Below are 12,561 nucleotides of genomic sequence, written 5' to 3'. Positions count from 1 at the left end.
GCCACGTGCCATGAAAACCATGCCTGATGCTCAGCCGGCAGGACTCCGTGCGGAGGTCAGATGGAACCACCACATCTTGGAATTGTTGGTCACGGGGAGGAAGGGCACGGAGTTTATCTGCCGGTTCCCTCTGTCTCTTGACTCTCACTGGTCAAAGCTGGTGCCATGGGGATTCAGCGCTCCCTCACTTCCGGTTGTCCCCCCTCCTCCCCAGGTAGCTGTGGGACAGCCGTCCTCTGTGCCCTCAGCGAGGTGGCAGGGGTAAGCCTTCAAGTGGCAGGAAGAGCCAGCTTCTCTGCAGGCTCCTCAGAGGCCTGGGTGGGCTGCAGGGCTGCGGCCGCTCCCGTGGTGGGCAAGGGACCAGCTGTGCCAGAGCCAGCCCTTGGCCCTCGCCCTCGGGGAGGCTGCCTGTGCCGATGGTGGCAGAGATGAGGCCACAGTGGGAAGCTAGCAGCCAGGGCCCAGCCAGCAGAAGGGGCCAAGCAAATCTGGGGGACGGGGCACAGAACTCGGGTCCCATACAATACCATTTCCAATTTTAATGCAGTGTTTGAGTATCGGGTTTCTTGGTTGCAAGCCACAGGAACATACTCCAGCTTTCTTGAGTCAGAAGGGAATTTATTGGGTGCACATTTAAGAGCTTTCAGAGACTGGAGAGTGGGTCATAGAACAGGCAGTGGGACCTGTTGCACCAGTTAGCTGAAACAGTGGCCCGCGCACCCCTGTCACGGTGGCAGAACTGTCCCCCTACCATGGCCCAACATCACTGCCTCCTCATGAGACTATAAACCACTAGACATGTCTCCAAAGTAGTAGAGAAGGGGTGATGCTTGTAATGGCTTGAATTGTATCCCCCTCCCAAATTCATATGTTGAAGTCCTAACCTCCCGGTACCTCACCATGTGACCTTATTTGGCGATAGGGTGTTTGCAGAGCTCATCAAATTGAAATGAGGTCATTAGCATGGGCCCTAGTGCAATATGACTGGTGTCCTCGTAAGAATGGGAAATTTGGACACAGAGACATGCACAGAGGGAAGACAAGGTAAAGAGATAGCCATCTGCAAGCCAAGGAGAGGGGCCTAGAATAGAGCCATCCCTCACGGCCCTCAGAAGGAGCAAACCCTGCTGACACCTTGATTTTCGATTTCTGGCTTCCAGATCTGAGAGACAATAAATTTCCTTGTTAGCCCTAGCAAATTAATATAATGCTGGAGCATCAAGAAAAGGAGAAAAAAAAAAAAGAAAATCCTCACCACTCTGCTGAACTCTTTGTAGATTGCTAAGGCACTTTGATGTACATTATCCCACCTGGCAGGGCTGGGACATGTACAGTCACGCAGGGCTCTGCTCTCAGAAGCCTGGTTTAATGCTCTGCTGTTGTCATCTTGAAATTCTTCATGCTTTTTAAACAAGGAACCCCACATTTTCATTTTGCAGTGGGCCCCACAAGTTATGTAGCTGTTCCTGTCCCCTGGATGTCACGGCAGCCTGTGTTAACCTATGAGATAAAAAGGGACTTCATCGTGATTTGTGTTTATTGATGATGAAACTGAAGCTGAAAGAGGTTAAGCAGCTTGATCACGGTCAACAGAACTGCCCAGAGTTGGATCAGGAACTGAGGTTTCTGGTGCAACGACGTCTGTGTTCCTCCAGTCTGAGAATCTGTTAACTCTAGAACTCGCCTGAAAAACAAGAAAATTTGGAGATAAAACCTTTACAGAGTTTCCTTGTCTTCACTCAGTTATCTTGACTAAGGTTCAACACACGAAACCAGGCTCAGTGTCTTCTGGATGACCCTTGATGGTCTCCTAGTTGGGAAGTTCCTCTACCAGCCTCAACTGGTGATACTGTCTTTTTTGCTGGTCCCCTTTAGTCTACCCTTATCTGTTTTTCTATTAGATTCTGAATCTCTGAAGAAGCAGGTTCTTGTCTGCCTGGGGCCCCAGGTCGACCTAGTTTGGGTTTAGATAGAAACTGTTGACCTCAGGCCACTGGATCTGTGCCCTTGGTCGTGGATATTGAGAAATACCTTCAAGAATCAATATGATTGACTTTTTGCTTGGTTCTAGATATTCAGCCTCTTGGCTTTCCCAGGATAAACCAACCCTTCTAAACTGTGTATCATGGAGTTCCACCATCTCTCCTTGTCTACCTGCTCTTTCTCCTCTCTTTCCTCTATTCTCTCCTTGCTTTACTGATGCTCTGCTCTCAGTAAAGTCCTTAGACTCTCCTTTGATTTCCTTACCTTTTCCCCCAGCCCCTTTTCTACCACAGTTTTCTCATTGTCCCTCAGTTCTTCACAGCTCTGCCCCCAGCATCACCAACACACTCTGGAGATTTCCAAATCAGTTACATCATCAGTGTCCCAAAGAAACACTGAATAAAGTTGTGCTTAATTTACTCTTGGGTTCCACTCAAGTAGATCATTATTCCAAATCCATCAAAATTTTTGGAAGAAGTAGGAGGAGGTTTTAGGGTTTTAAAATGTTTCTTTTTTTTTTTTCTTTATTATGGAATGGAACATTGGAGGGTGAGGTGTGCAGTAATATATTGTGTTGTTTATTCATTCTCTGAGGTAGATATAAGTTGCCGGCCTACACTTCTCTCTTTGGAAACGACTTCTCCTCATTGTTTGTGGGGCTATTAACCAGGATATTCTACCCTCCTGGTTGCTCCCCACATGACCAAGGCTGGCCAATCAGAGTATTCTGTCCTCCAGTGACTGGGTCAGGGATTGCCATGTGACTCAAGCAACAGAACCATCCTTGACAATGGCTATATAGAAACTGGACAGGGAGGTCTCTCCTCCTCTGGGAATGGGCAAGTGTGGAGACCAATGCTGACAGAAGAAAGCTAAAAGTGGGGAGTGGGATCTAGATTTAAAGACAACTTGAGAAGATCTCTTATGTCGGTTACTAGCTCAAAGTCAATAGAGATTGAATTGGCCAGCGTCTGTTTAGTCATAAAGGCTGGTGGTGGTAGAGAAAACTCAAATCTGGCAAACAGGGACCATGAGTTGCTTATACCTTAGAGCCATGGTTTAAGACGGGGGACAGTACCACTCTCAGCACTTTTTTTTTAATGTCTGAGGAATCCTGGGTTGTTACAATGCTTGGGAGGTGCTTTTGGCATTGGGAGACGGGAATCCTAGACTCAGGCAATGTACAGGACAGTCCTACAGAATGAAGAATTGCCCTGCTACCCTCTGTCGCACTGCAGGAGAGAAAAAGGTCAACTTGTATAGAGAAGCAGAGTCCCGGTGTCCCTGAGCGAGCACCTGTATCCAGCTGCACCCTCTCCTTCGAAGGTGGCTGGCACACACTGTTGAACTGAATGGGCCCTTGTTCTAAGAAAAATACGGTAGTCTTTGTGAAGTACCCGGTAATTAATTCATCTTAGACAACATCTGGGATAACCTGCAATTTATGTAGTGTCCTTCTTGGAGTGAATCACTAGTGGACCTGTGACCATTGGTATGACATGTGTGAAAAAGAGCTCTTCACAGGCAAATAGTCTTTAGAATTGCTTGAATGACTGAATTGAACAAAGAAAAACAATGGAATTGTTATCTTAAGTCTGGAGGAATGAAAGCGTTTTTTATTTACACAAGGCCATTTTTGTTCCCCAGGCAAGTCTAGTGGGGCAGGGGCGTGGAGACCATAACTTTGCTATTGGGCAGAGGTGAAGGGCCTCCCACTAGAGGTGGTTTCCTTTCAGAAAGGTGGAGAAAAGAAGATTGATCCTGAGCCCAGAAAGCTGTTGTTCTTTGGCCCGATTTGGGGAATGAGGAAACTAGTCCCTGTGGTATCTCGGCCTCCAGTTCCCTATCGGTGGATATAAACTGGTTCTCATTTTCCCTTTTCCATCTCACAGTCATCCCCCTGTTGTCACTGTTTTTGTCTCAGAGGAGATGGCAGGGTGAAGAAGGTGAGGCGAAGTGAAGAAATGTGTATTTTTAGCCATGACACAGCTGAATGTTCTGAGTCTTCTCTTACAACCACATTTAAAAATAAATGTCAAGAGTTAGGATGTAAGTGATTTCTCGGTGTCCACATCCTCCTTTTCTCCTTAATGAGGGCCTGTCTTCTTCTGATTGGTTACCCTCTGCAGAGTGTGTCTTTCAACTCCAGATGTATCAACCCCTAGCTGATGAAATGCACAGAATTTCTTAAGGTATTACATGACACGCTTTTGTTTTAAAACTCTAAGTATATACCTTTATCCTCAGGTTAATAACACAACTGTTCATATCCAAGGATATAAAGATGATTTACCATCAAATGATTTACCATCAAAATCATACATTAAGCTACACTTTCACTTATTCATGCAATATTTCTGAAACATATACTACAGGTAAGAAATGTACACAAAGATGAGCAGTAGCTTCTCTGCTTTCCAGAGTTGTCACTCAGATGACTCTTTCACTTAGGGCTGTTCCCTGACATTAGACTCACCTGGGGTTTTCAATAAAATGCAGACACCTGGGCTCCACCCCAGTTTTACTGACTCAGGTCACATATGAGATCATATATTTGCCTGTATTCAAAATACCTTCTAAATGTAAGTCACATTCTTACTTTCAGGAAGAGATGATAATAATGGCCATATGAAACTCACAATGGTGTGTGTGTGTGTGTGTGTGTGTGTGTGTGTGTGTGCGTGCGCGCGCGCGTGTACTCCCTCACTCAGGCCTTCAGCAGGTACTAGGTTTTACTTTAACAACTAAGACTTACCCACTCTGTGCAATAAGACCCATGTTTACACCTCACTTGAACTCTTACGGGTTGCATGGGCTTGAGAAAATTATCCGACTTGTTTGTACTTGTTTTCACATCCTTAAACCTGGGATAAAGCCCACCTCACAGGGTTACTTTGAGAATTAAGTGGAACAACATATGTAAAGTCTTAACCCAGCACCAGGTGTGTTGTGATGGTAGCCAGCATCCGTTCCTGATTTATGGACACTCTTCGAGAGATTTCTTCTTTTTTAATAATAAACTTTTTTCCTGCCCCAGACATATGAAATTGAAGATTCAAAACATGAACTCCCTTCTCCTACTGTTTTTCACTTTGTCACTTAGAATGATTTTACATTTTTTTAAATTAACAGCTTTATTGAGGTATGATTTACATACTGTAAAATTCCCCATTTACAATGTACAATTCAATAGTTTTTAGTATATCTGCAGAGTTGTGCAGCCATCACTGTTTTCTAATTATAGGAGATTTTCAAAATAAATTTTTTAGCGTGTGTGTGTATGTGTACTCTTCATAGGGAAGCGAGCTTGTTTAATAGAATCTTTTAAAACAAATATCCAATGTTATATACTGTAGTGGATGTTTTCTCCTTTACATACGAAGCTTTTTTTAAAAGATATTATTTTTTCATCTAATTCCTTTTCTGGAATTGTCTTCAAAATTGTATTCAGGTTCTTTTTTTTTTAATATTTATTTATTTGGTTGCACTGGGTCTTAGTTGTGGCAGGTGAACTCTTTAGTTGTGGCATGCATGTGGGATCTAGTTCCCTGACCAGGGAACGAACCTGGGCCCCCTGCAATAGGAGCATGGTGTCTTAACCACTACGCCACCAGGGAAGTCCCTTTTCAGGTTCTTAAAAATATCTTCGGTTGTGGTGGATCTTCTTTTGAAGAAAGATGTGAACGTAATCAGAAATAGTGATTAGCTTCCTTTGATAACTGATGGGGGAACCCAAACTGGGTAATACTATTTGGGGGCTCAAAAATCAAGGACTGGCTATAAATTAGTGATAGAGGTATTCCAATGTGGCCCATATGCTAACTCTGAAGGGGTAAAGAATCAACAAATTAATAGAAAATCAGTGAATATCAGTTCATAAGGTAAACATCTGTTATAACCATTTAAGGAGCAAATCCAGGAATTAAATGGATTCTGAGAAACTTTATAGTGAGGTCTACTATGATACTTACCATATTGTACTATGGATGTGTCTCTGGCTATATGTTTTATCCTCAGTGTTGAGAAGCCTTGTAATATTTGTCTAAATATTGCCAGCACTTCCTCCTGTTCTGACACTCTGAGAACACGCAGTGAGTGTCCTGTGAAAACCAGAATGTCAGGGCACCCTACTCAGTGGTGTCCATACATTGCACAAGTAAAACCTGTGTGGATTACCCACATTGATAGAAAACTTTTTTCAACTAGTTCCTTAATTAACCACGGGGAATTCAGTGGTGCTGAGTTCTCGGTTGGGGCACCCAGATTGCTAACTTAACCCCAGAGCAAAACATAAGTGATTAAATGAATAAGGCATTATTTTATATTAACAACGTGTCTCTTCTTGCAAAGATAAACCAACCATAGCTGACTGCAAAACATGTTACACACACAGGATATATAGAAGATGCATTTTTTAAATGTTCATACTAAATATTATAGATTTCCTTGTCCGGCCATTCAGGCAGTGTCAAAAACATACTAATGGGTTATTAAAGCAAACAGAATTCAGACCCAAATGAACTCTAAGACCTAGATATTTTTACTTTATACTTTTTATACCCTCTGAAGAAAATTGGCACTTCTGCCTCAGGCTGCATTAAAATAGCAAACATATGCTGTTTATATTAAAAATGGTTTAAATTAATCATCTCCGTATGACGTATTTGGTTATTTAATTGCACAGGTTTTCTTGTAGCTGGATATTTCAAGCTAATGTTGTTGGGAAAAAAAGATAATGCCATTGACAATATAAGAACAGAAGGCTCCACTAGCTTTCATTAATATTAGAAAACTAATTGTGTGGATTCAGATAATATCTTGCTATTGCAGCTTATTCATGTGCCCACTCTTGCAGCTACTTGCCTTGAAGCTACTGATTGTCTTCATATCATAAATGGGGAAACTGAGGCTGAAAGAGGTTAAGTAAAATTGCCCCACGTCAACAAGGTAATGCTTTGCAGAACCCAAATCATAGTCTATGATTTCAGCCCAATCTCCATCTCCCTACACTTCCAACTCACCATACAATTGACAAACAGGGACTGAGCACCTACTGCGTGCTCTAGGCAGTCCAAGTGAATCTGACTACACTTTATGATTTGGAACAAATCCACTCTGGGAAGCCAGTGAGGAGCCGCTGCTGCTTCCACTTAAACAGATTCATATACGTGGTTCTGTGAGTGGAAAGGAGTCCCCTCCCTCCTCTAGTCAGGGGAGAAGCATAGAGGTTAGAGAGAACTGAGCCATGCCATGTGTTGTCAGTTAGTGTAGGAAAGGCTTAATGTTAGCATAATAAGGCCAGGATTGTTAGTAAGGAATGGGTAACGTTAAATCAAGTGAAGGCAAATAATTTCCTTATTTAGATAAAAATGGGGATTCCAGACAGAAATTAATCACAGTGGAAGGTATATTTGGTTTTAGGTACTCCAGGAGGAAACCCACCAGGGCACTCCCGGACCTTTTGGCACCTTTCCCCTCCCTCATCCACGGGACCAGAGCTCTTCTGCCTCCCACCCCCAACCCCCCTGCAGGACTCAACAGACCCACAGACCTTGAAATCAGAGACAATCTCTCCCTCTATAGAGCAACAGTCAGCAGACAGAGAAGAGAAGCCGTGGACGTTCACCAGAGGCTGCAGAATGCTCGAGTCATGAGAGGGACTAAGGGACAGGGAGGCTTGATTACTTCTGTAAGGAGGAGAGAGGGACGGTAGATTAGGGAACAGCAAGAACCAGTGACTAGCAAGCAGAGAGGTTAAAGGGAAGGGACGCAGGAAGAAAGGCAAAAGGACTGGGGGAGGGAGGGAGAGGGAGAGCCTCTGAAGACCAGGAGAGGACCTGAATTTCCACTCAAAGACACATCCCAATCGAGAGCTTGGACAGGAGGCCTCACTGCTTGAGCCAGCCAGGGGAGGAATCTAGACAGCAGCAGAACAATGATCTAAGCTCTAGTAAACACCTGTTTCAGCCCCCACTGTGGTCCATTGGGTATTTGATTTGGGGAAAGACAGATGAGAAGGTATACAGTGAGAAGGGAATGGTTTCCTGCTCCGTGGTCACTGCTGTAGTTTCCAGGGCAGCATGAGTATCTTGTCGGAGACATCCATCCTGCTGGAGAAACAGCCAGGTGGGCCCCCATGGGTGCTCCCCTCCTTAGAGACCAGCTGGTGATCCACCTGTGAGCAGAAAAGAAAGGAACCTGCCACAAAGTTTTGCATATCAACCCTTGACCTGATTTGCCTTCTAATTAAAAGCAGTTAACTAGATCTACCCTCACAAAGCTACCCGACTAAATCTTCAGTAGAGTTAAAGACTGAGTTTGATATCAAAGCTAGAGTAATATGAAAACGTAGTGACATTAATTTCCCAGCTCTCCTCCTTTTTGGAGTTCCAAGACATTCGGAAACCTGTCTTTATTTCAATTGGTAGTGCAGATTTACAAAGATACGTTAAGGCATGGTTATTAGCATTACTAAATAATTTGAATTCCAAAATCCCAAAACATGTTTAGGAAGGACAAGGTTAAGGGATGTTTGCTGGTTGTCTTTCTGACATCCATTTCCTGACTTCCTTTTCCTAATAGATGTGGAATTTCCCAGCCAAGGAGTTTGGATGGAATTGGTCCCACCTCCCAGATGCTGGTGAAGGCTCTGATTGGCTAAGTTCAATTATAATGCCATTCCCTCTCCCCCTACACACATACACACACACTGATTGGTTTAAGAATGAGAACCTGACCACAGTCAGGCCAATCAAAGCCAATGTGGTTCAATTAGGGGATTTTTGTTGTAGTTAAGCATTCAAGAAGCAATGCCTTCCTACTGGATGTGAAGAGGCAAGCAGGCAGCCATGGGAGCTTCTAGCTGTTTGGGGACCAGGAGAGGAGGGTCTGTCTGAGAATAGAACCACCAAGCACCAAAATGGTAGAGCTGAGAGGTGGACAGGGGGAGAAACTGGGTCCTAGTCATAGTGTTTCAGCCCTGGACAGCCTCATTTTGGAAAATTCCATTCATGAATCAATACATTTGCTATTCTGAGCCAATTTGGGTCAGGTTTTTCTGTTACTTGCAACCAAGACATCTTATTAAAAAAAATCTACCGTGTTGGGCTTCCCTGGTGGCACAGTGGTTGAGAGTCCACCTGCCGATGCAGGGGACACGGGTTCGTGCCCCAGTCTGGGAAGATCCCACATGCCGCGGAGCGGCTAGGCCCGTGAGCCATGGCCGCTGAGCCTGCGCGTGTGGAGCCTGTGCTCCGCAACGGGGGAGGCCACAAAAGTGAGAGGCCCGCGTGCCGCAAAAAAAAAAATCTACCGTGTAAAGGATAATACACATGTCTACAACTTTTCAGTGATCATTTGAACTTGGAGTTTCATTTTCATAATGAAATCTCATGAGGAGACACAAAGTACTGACAATGCCCACAAGAGGTCTATGGAAGGAAAATAGGTTCTTTCCTCCCCTTGAGAGGAAAACGCACTGAAGACTGTGTTAGTTCTGCAGAGGGTGCTGAAAATCTCGCAATTTCAAGTGCATCATGCCCTAACGTGTTCGTAATCTAGATTTCTTTTCCTTTTGTAGATAATATACACCATGACCCCGTAAATATCCATCATTAGCTGCCATTATTATCCAGTGAAGAAAGCACAATCAGCCTTAATTCCCCACCTGCAAGGTGAACCTTGGGCAGGTGTCATTGCCAACTGCAGCTGCAAGCATAATTACTGGTCCGTGTGTTGTCTCCCTTCAGGATCATGGGGCCCGTTTTGAATCCTCTTTGTGTCCCTCATTACAGAGCAAATATTTGAAAACGTCCATTCATGCTGCTGCTGCTAATCTCATTGTTTTGGTATGTGGTTAAATCCAGCGTGACACATATCTGGTGTATATTACCTGGCAGAGTTATCCTCTATCCATATTGCCCCTCCCTTGCCTATTATGGGGTGCTGGGAAGTTGCACTGGACCTTGCCTCAGTCTTTCAACAGTTTAATTTCACTAAGTCTGCGTCACTGATTGTGCTAGGTTCTTGAGATGGAACTAGCCCCACAAACATGGCTTTGATTTTGCTCACTCCTCCCCCCATCCTCAGCTGCAGGGTCCCAGGAACAACTTGTTAACAACACCCATGGTGCCGTCAACGCCTTGACTGTTCCCCCCCCGCCCCCCCCGCCCTCAAGTAACAGGGACATAGAGAACTGTGTGAGGCGCCCTTCTCCAGTTGGGGGAGTACAGGCTATCTGCTAAGTTTGGTATTGCTCTCCTGGTTTCCCTCCCTTGTTGACTAGATTGTTTCACGGATTTGGGGGTGGATGGTTCCACAGATCCAAAGTTCAGGCAGCTTGTAAGCACTGGGCATGTTGTCAGCTCCTGTAACCACTGGCAGTATGTTCCAGTGGGGTTCCTTTCTGTGCCAGAGGCCCATGTGAGCCCCATGGATGGTATAGTACCTAAGACCCATGTTAGAGGGCCCTGCTCATCACAACATAAACACACACACACACACACACATTTATTAAGGAACACATAGGCACCTCTATCACTGGGGATCTGGCACTCAGTGCTGGCTCAGTGGAACCTATAACCTGTGGCAGTGCTGATGTTTGAAACTAACACTATTTTAAATCCAGTAGTGCTTGGATTAAAAAAAAAAATTGGTCAACTTGTCATATCCTTCTCAGAGCACATGAAGGCAATGATTCCTCCCTTACAAAGTATTATTTCCCAGGGCTGAGACTCATGCATCGTCTTGCTTCTTTTGGTGTTCTAATTTGTGGCTCCAGATGCAACAGTTATACACAACAGCTAAGGAGCGATAAGAATTCACATTACTCTTAAATTTGTATAGATGAATGTTGGGAATATAGTATGGATTGAGATATTCGTGTAAGGAATGGCACAAATCACAAAACAAGTGATAGCTACTTACAGGATGAAATTATATTATTTTGTAATATTTTCTGGGATCATTTATCTTATTGATCCCACTAGAATTCTGGACATGATATTTACAATTCATGGGTTATCTCGAAACCTGAACATCGTTTTAATTTTTAAAGACAATTTCGATTGTAATTTACAATTGTAAATGTTTTGGCAGAGCAAAGTTTCTCCAAATTGAATTTAATAAGCTACACTTTAAGAACTACGACGATTTAAGAAAGGTGGTTTAATTTGACATGAATAACATAATCTTCATTGTAACAACATACATAGTGATTTTGCGAAGACAAAGGTGAGAAAAATTAATTTATGGAAAAATGACAAAAATCAATTTATGGGTTGTTTGCCTTCCTAATATTACGCACACACACACACATCACCAGCCCATCATCAGAATTTAGTCAATAATGGCTAAATTCAGTTATCTTTGGCGTTTTACTGACATTCGGTCCTACGGAAACCACAGCTTTACACTTATTTTTCTCTTCCATTGGTAAGAAAGCATAATTGTCAGGGTGAGAGTAGAACGCACAACAGCGTAATTTATAACTCCTGAATATTTAGGTATGTGCCATCTGGGCCACCATTTGCCTTCTTGCCCCATCGCGCAAATGCTGGTGGCGGGCCGGAGAGGGTGGGTGCCGCACACCCAGGACCTCGCCGCTCCAGTTCTTCAACGCTGGGCTCGGGGCAGCTGTCGGGCAGGTGCCCGGAGGCCCCGTCCCCGCCGCCCACCTCCTCGAGGATTGGCTGCCGCGAGCTAGTAGGCGGTCCAAGGGTGCGGATAAAGTTGCGGGTCGCGCGCGCCGCCTGCGTGGGGTTTCAGTCACTCGGGGCAAAAGCGAGGCGCGCTCTCGCTGCGGCCCGGGCGGAGTTCACTGTCCGCTTTCCGAACCCGTCTGCCCTTTCCAGCTTCCCTGCAACTCCCGGGTCCGGCCCATTTGGAGGAGGGGGTCAAGGGCCGGGCCTAGGGGCCTCGCGCGTGTCCGGGCAGGCTCGGCGCGCTGGCCCCGGGCTGCCGCGCGAGGGGCGCCGTGTGAGGGCCCGGGGCGGCGCGCGAGGGCTGCAGGAAGCGGGGGCGGCAGCGGCTCGGCCCCGGCTCCGTTGGGGTAGAGACACCCGGAAACGGATTCCGTTTTGGTGGCGGCGCGAGCCGCGCGCCTCGGAGGGGACGGGCGGGCGGCTGCTGAGTAATCCCCGCGGCGGCTGGAGGCGGCGGCCTGGGCGCCCACATCCCCCGCCGCGCTGCAGCTGGACCCGGGCTCCTCCCTCCGCGCCCCGCCCGCCGCGCCCCTCCCCCGCGCCCGCTCCGGCGCGCTCCGGGCAGGTAGAGCCGGGCTCCGGGCGCGCGCGGGGGCCGCAGCAGCTGCTACCCCACCTCGCCTCGGCCCTGCGCAGAGCCTCGCGCGCCCATGGCTGGCTCGGAGCAGCAGCGGCCGCGGCGGCGGGACGACGGAGACTCGGCGGCGGCGCCCCTGCAGGACGCGGAGCTGGCCCTCGCCGGCATCAACATGCTGCTCAACAACGGCTTTAGGGAGTCGGACCAGCTTTTCAAACAATACAGGTGACTGACGCGCCTCGCTCCCCCGCCCGGCACGCGCCCCTCGGGGCCGGCTCGCGCGCTTCCCTTTGCGGCCCG

At 46.4% G+C, this 12,561-nt stretch overlaps 1 protein-coding gene across 6 annotated transcripts in view; it reads left to right on the top strand.

The window, feature by feature from the left end:
* Nucleotides 1-12,561, top strand: part of TTC39C (tetratricopeptide repeat domain 39C) — a 136,001-nt gene that overhangs the window by 22,220 nt on the left and 101,220 nt on the right. For 3 of the 6 annotated variants that reach the window (XM_079942923.1, XM_079942918.1, XM_079942922.1), the window contains exon 1: nucleotides 11,753-12,486. The exons of 2 other annotated variants lie outside the window; for them this stretch is intronic. In XM_079942923.1, coding sequence (XP_079799049.1) covers nucleotides 12,335-12,486 — 152 coding nt within the window. In that variant the 5' untranslated portion in view covers nucleotides 11,753-12,334. Of the gene's footprint in view, nucleotides 1-11,752; nucleotides 12,487-12,561 lie in introns of those variants that run through there. One more of the 6 variants, XM_079942921.1, reaches the window with a different exon arrangement.

Source organism: Stenella coeruleoalba (assembly GCF_951394435.1).
Source record: "Stenella coeruleoalba genome assembly, chromosome: 14".
NCBI classification, from domain to species: domain Eukaryota; kingdom Metazoa; phylum Chordata; class Mammalia; order Artiodactyla; family Delphinidae; genus Stenella; species Stenella coeruleoalba.
The sequence above is the reverse complement of the archived record's forward strand: the minus strand, read 5'-3'. Positions and strand labels throughout refer to the sequence as shown.